The following is a 5,920-nucleotide window of genomic DNA, read 5'->3' on the forward strand; positions in this document are numbered from 1 at the left end:
CAGAATATATATATATATATATATATATATATATATATATATATATGTGTGTGTGTGTGTGTGTGTGTGTGTGTGTGTGTATGTAGTTATATATATGGTTATATATATGTATAATTATATCTTATTAGTTAATAAAGTTTATTTGCAATTGATATTCTCTGTAGTAAATACTAGTTTCAGATTTCTCCAAATATAGGAGACTTGAAACAATAAAAAAAACATTGCTACTAGTTCCATTAATCCATGAAGAACTTCCTTATGTCTGTCATCTGTAAAAATTGATACCTTTTGTGTAAAGTGCCTGCGTGATAAAAGAACCTTGATGAACCTTGATATTCTTCTAAGATTGGTCAGTAAAGTACTTATTAATCTCTAGAGTGAAATAAACTGTGTATCTAATTTCATAAGGTTACTTTATTGTAGTAATACTTTTATCTAGACATTATTCCAATTGTGCGTATGCACACAGGTAATAATTATGCACAAAATATGCACAATGAAACTTGGATTTCAAGGTGGTTTTATATTAAATTTCAGTCTTCACATTTCTCTGCCTAAATTATATTCTGTTTCATAGTGTTTCAAACAAAACCAGATAATTTATTTTGTTCTGCTTTCTACATTTAATTGCTGTACAACCAGCCAATTTCTGTCAAATCTTAACATTTTTCCCATTATATTTAATCATGAATTCCTCTAATGCAAAGCTAAATAATTTAATGAGAATGAAAAATTTCCTTCTATATTATGGTTTTAATATTTTGCTGTTGAAGAAACAATATAGACAAGGCTAGAACCACGGTTAGAAGCACAGGCTGCAGCCAGACTGCATGGGTTCAAGTCTGGTTCTGTCGGTTATTAGCTGAGTGACCCTCGGAAAATTCCTAACCTGTGGTTCAGTTTCCCCATCTGAGAAATTGGACTAATAGAAGCATCTGGAGTATTAATTTGATGTGAAGATTAAGTGAATTAATGTTACAATGCTCAGAATAATACCTGCCATGTAGTTCAATAAGTATTAGGTACGAGGGCTGGGGCTGTAGCTCAGTGGCAAAGCACTTGCCTAGCATGTGTGAGGCACTGGGTTTGATCCTCAGCACCACATACAAATAATATAAAGGCATTCTGTCCATCTATAAGTACAAAAAAAATAAAAAGTATTAGATGTGAGTCTATGAAGTAAATCCTCTAAAATGAAAATAGAAACATGGATGTTTTCTTCCTAGATTAATTAAACCTGATAGACACATATAGTAATTTGCTGATAAAAATCACTATAAACATTCATCATGTTTTTCATTAGTTATTTTCTTGATGATGATTAGTTTAAGAACACGTATGTGAGGCTCTGACTTAAAATTGTTATGCCCTTCTGAGAAGCATCATGGGGAGATTTGTATTTCTGAACACTGCTGTTGGAGTCTTCCAGATCATTGTCAATTAACCTGCCTTTTCCTGACACGTCCACGTGGTCACACAGACCCTCTGCTGCGGGACTACTGGGTATACGAAGGCTCTCTCACCATCCCGCCTTGCAGCGAAGGTGTTACCTGGATATTATTCCGATACCCTTTAACTATATCCCAGCTACAGGTGAGCACACTCTTAAATCTCTCAGAGTGAAGTTCTGCGTTAAAGGTTAAATATTGTTTCTGTAAAAGGAAAATGTCTGTTTTATGTTTTAGCTCCCTTTAGATCAGTCATACCTTTTCAGATGAAAGTTAAATGTCTCAAGCCAGTGAAAGCAGTGGAAAGGTCAAAGAAGAACAAAAATCCAGCACTCATTTATAGATAATAAAGTTTTTTAAAAGTTAGTTTTTACAGAGTAAACAGAAGTCACTGAAAGAGCCAAACTTTTGATTAGTCTAGTTATTCCTTTATGATGTTTTCTCAGGTGTGGAGAGGAGAAAGGTCTGGAATAAAGTGAGAATGCTGATTATTTTTGTCAGCTCCTTTTCACTCCTTCCCTGGCAGTAACAGGAGCCTTCTATGTGTGGAGAGGCCAAGAAGCCAAAAGAATGCCTTGGAATGTTCTAGATTGTTCTATGACTTTACTTTGGGTCATCCACTGAGGCCTTGAAACTCTATAAAGGTTCTCTAAATGCTAATGCATACTGGTGCAGTGTGGCACACCTGTAATCCTGCTATGTGGGAGGCTGAGATGGAAGGATCCTTTGAACCAGAAGTTCAAGACCAGCATGGGCAACACTGCAAGATGTTATCTCTAAATAAATAAATAAATACATAAATGCCAGTGGATGTATTTATTTATTTATTTATAGTGGATGGGAACACCCAAGTGAATTGCCACTGGAATGTTAGCTGGTTGAACATGAGGCAACATCATTATAAGGAATTTGAACAATGATTTTGAAGGGACTGGGAATATATCTTAGTGGTAAAACAATGCCTAGCCTGGGTTTGTTCCTCAGCACCAAAAAACAAAACAAACAACAAAAACCAACGATTGTGATATTATTACAAGAAAGTTGCTTTAAATATGTTATGGTTTAGATGTGAAGTGTCCCGCCAAAGCTCACATGTGAGACAATGCAAGAAGGTTCAGAGGAGAAATGATTGGGTTATTAGAGTCTTAACCCAATCAGTGAATTAATCCCCCTGATAGGGATTAACTGAGTGGTAATTGAAGTGGTAGGGTGTCGCTGGAGGAGGTGGGTATTAGGGCATGGCTTTGGAGTGTATATATTTGTATCTGGCAAGTGGAGACTCTTTCTCTGCTTCCTGATCACCAAGTGAGCTCCTTCCCTCTGCCACACTCTTCTGCCATATATCCTGCCTCACCTTGAACCCTGGGGAATGGAGCCAGCCTCTTATGGATGGAGACCTCTGAAACCATGAGCCTCTAATAAACTTTTCCTCCTCTAAAATTGTTCTGGTAAGTCACAGCGGTGAAAAAGCTGACGAAAATAAAATATCTCATGTCCTCCAGAGATGCATCCAATGGACATATTCTAGAAAGCTATTTTCACTTTATGATCAAGCTCAAAAAGGCAATACTCAGAACAAACTAAGTTTTCTTTAGTAACATTTTACAAATTTTTTGATATCTTCCTTCATTTTTAGAAGTTAAGAAGCTCAAGTTTCCTTCCTTTTTATTTGTCCTTAAATCTTTAAAATTCTTTTTTGAGCATTTAATATTTTTTCTTCTTTTCTAGGGATTAATTTTAAAAGTTCCCCATCCAGCCTTTCCTCTCCATACTCATCATTATCTTATGGACTTTTATCAAATCACTTCTGAGTCTTCATATTTTCCACATGACAAATCCTGATTCCTTTATTTATTTATTCATCTTTGTTATTATATGAAATGTATTCCTGAGTGCCAGCTTGGCATAGAGGGTACAGAGATTAAAACAGATTAAAGTTTTCACTTTCAAAAACTTTACCACAGAGTTGGGGAGGAAAATGGTCATATAGGTAATCATAATTATAGTAAGTAAGGTGGAAGAAACCCAAACCAGACTGAGAGGTTTAGGAAATAATTCCTGAAAAATATTAGAAAGTTAGTCTGGCGAAGGAGAGTGAAGAAGTTAGAAATTTGAGTTTAATAGTAAGAATAGAGGGTTGCGCTAATGATGTCTAGATTTGAGATTACAAAGCAAAGATGGTAGCTGTTAAAACAGATAAAACTCAAAATTTCAGTGATGTACTGTGGATATCTATTTCACATGAACATTTCAACATATATGTTACTGATTCACATAGAAGAGTCCTTTTTTTGTGCAGCCATTCAGGAATCCAGGGTGAAGGAAGTTCGTCTGCATTCAGTGCCTTCCTCTCAGAGTTGCTCTTGGAAGGGGCTCTTAGCCAGCAGGAAGAGTGTGAAGATCTCAAGAGAGAATTTTCAAGGGCTGGTCCTAAAAAATGGTGAACTCTTACTTTCTGTTGGCTACAACTAGTTACATGATCACACCTACCTGGGGGAAAGCTGGGAATTGCATTTTTATGTCATGTTCAGAAGAATGAACTCAGTGATCAAATCAGCTACTGATTGCTGCCACCATGGCTGGGGTTGAGTATTAGTGGACATTGCCAGCTGGTGAAAAGCATCTGCAAAGACTTGGAGCCAACAGAAAGCAGAGGGCATCTGGGGAGTGCCCATAGTTAGCCTGAGGGCCTGTTCTTTAGAGGAGGTTGGAGAAGAGAGCAGGGGCCTGACTTTTGTCATCCTGCCTGGTGCTGTATTGTGGAGGTGAACTTCATCCTGAAGGTACTCCAGAATCCCTGGAATGCAGCAAGGAGGAGACATGACCAAGTGTCGGTTTGAGAAACATTTCTGTAGCTGCAGGATGATGGTGTGAATCTGAGTTACCATGGTGGCAGTGAAATGAAGGGAAGGGAATCGCTTTAGAAATAATAAGGAAGTAGAATCAAAACTTGGCTGAAGACATAGGAAGGATTTGTGGGGAGGAGAGATCCCTCTGTTATTCTCTGGATGTGGTTTGGTGAATATTAGGTGTCACTTTTCAGCATAACATGGAATCAAAGAGCAGGTTCTATGGAGAACTGTGAGCTCATGGTTGTAGACATCTATACATGGTGGGTGAAGCGCTAAGTATGGAAGAGGAGACCCTTCAGGAAGAGAAAAGAGGTGATCCTGGGAACTGCAGACTGGCAGGGTACCAGGGGTCTTCTTTGTAAGAGGTATCCCAGGGAATGGCTTGTGAAGCAGGAAAGTCAGGAGGCAGATGGGACATCTGGAGGGAGTAAAAAGATCATGAGTAGCAGATTCTGCACACACAGCAGTTAAGGGCTGAAATGCGTGAATTGGGCTTAGCCCCAGGGAGAAGTGTTAGACCTAGAAATGATATAGGTCAGCTGAGTTTCTATAGTGACATTTGTTCAGCTTTACTTTGTTGAGGGATAATTCTATAATACTAGATCAAATCTTTTAGTGAGAAATAAATACTTTTTCTCTGTAACTACAAGTTTCATTTTATTGAAAGTTGGTTGGGTTTAACCTTGTTGAGCCACAGAAATTCTTTGTTCCTCTTAGACCTCTGTGAAGGATTCCTTGCTGGTATAGCACTGGGGATGTTCATGCTGAACTCCTGAGAATGCTAACTGAAGTCCCGTGGACAGGATATAATATTTTACTACCTTGTTGACCCATGGGCTATTCTGAGATCAGGAATAAACCATTGCTTCTTTAGGTCTCTGGCTTCAAAGAGAACATCGGTTTGTTATGCTTTTGAATAAAGGCAATGACCTAAGTCTAACCATATCTTCCTTAAGGGGAGCCAAAGTCAAAGAAATGTGTATTAGAGAGAAAAATCTCTACTGCCTTTGAAAATGGATGACTTTCCAATTAGCTGTAATCATTCAAGAAAAATGATTTAGGTGCTCTTAGCACATGGCACCATTGCAGCATCTCTTCAGAGGGCCAGAGTGTTAAATATAGACAGTGTGCACACACAGAGAGACACAGGTTGATGTATATTAAAATGCAATTTAGAGTGATTTAGAAAAACAGTGTGATCTCGGGAGAGTGTAAATCAGTCTGTCCTTGACTCAAAGGCTTCCCTTGGTGCTGCTGCTCATATCATTTCAGAAAAAGCAGGGCAAAAACTCAAGAGGTCCAGAGAGGGCAATGAAAATGAGAGGAACTAAAGGGAGAGGGTGTGATTTTAGAGTCTAGATCAAGAAAAGTTGAGATGCCTTATAATATTGTACTTAAAGGGAGGAGAGGCAGGAGGCAGACAGGGAATGTGTGTGAGAGAGAAAAAGAGCTAGCAAGAGTGAGAGTGAGAGAAAGAGAGGGAGAGAGGGAGAGAAAGGGAGGGAGGGAGAGAAAGGGAGGAGAATATATGGAATATGTGTGTCAGAGAGAATATATGAAATATTATAAAATTATATATATATATATATATATATATATATATATATATATATATATACA

At 37.9% G+C, this 5,920-nt stretch overlaps 1 protein-coding gene across 2 annotated transcripts in view; it reads left to right on the top strand.

The window, feature by feature from the left end:
• Ca8 (carbonic anhydrase 8) overlaps positions 1 to 5,920 on the top strand; it is an 88,432-nt gene that overhangs the window by 54,775 nt on the left and 27,737 nt on the right. The window contains exon 7 of one of the 2 annotated variants that reach the window (XM_015485848.2): positions 1,481 to 1,593. The exons of the other annotated variant lie outside the window; for it this stretch is intronic. Within the exon in view, the coding sequence (XP_015341334.1) occupies positions 1,481 to 1,593 (113 nt within the window). The remainder of the gene's footprint in view (positions 1 to 1,480; positions 1,594 to 5,920) is intronic. 2 annotated transcript variants of the gene reach the window in all.

Source organism: Marmota marmota, unplaced genomic scaffold (assembly GCF_001458135.2).
Source record: "Marmota marmota marmota unplaced genomic scaffold, marMar, whole genome shotgun sequence".
Classification (NCBI taxonomy): domain Eukaryota; kingdom Metazoa; phylum Chordata; class Mammalia; order Rodentia; family Sciuridae; genus Marmota; species Marmota marmota.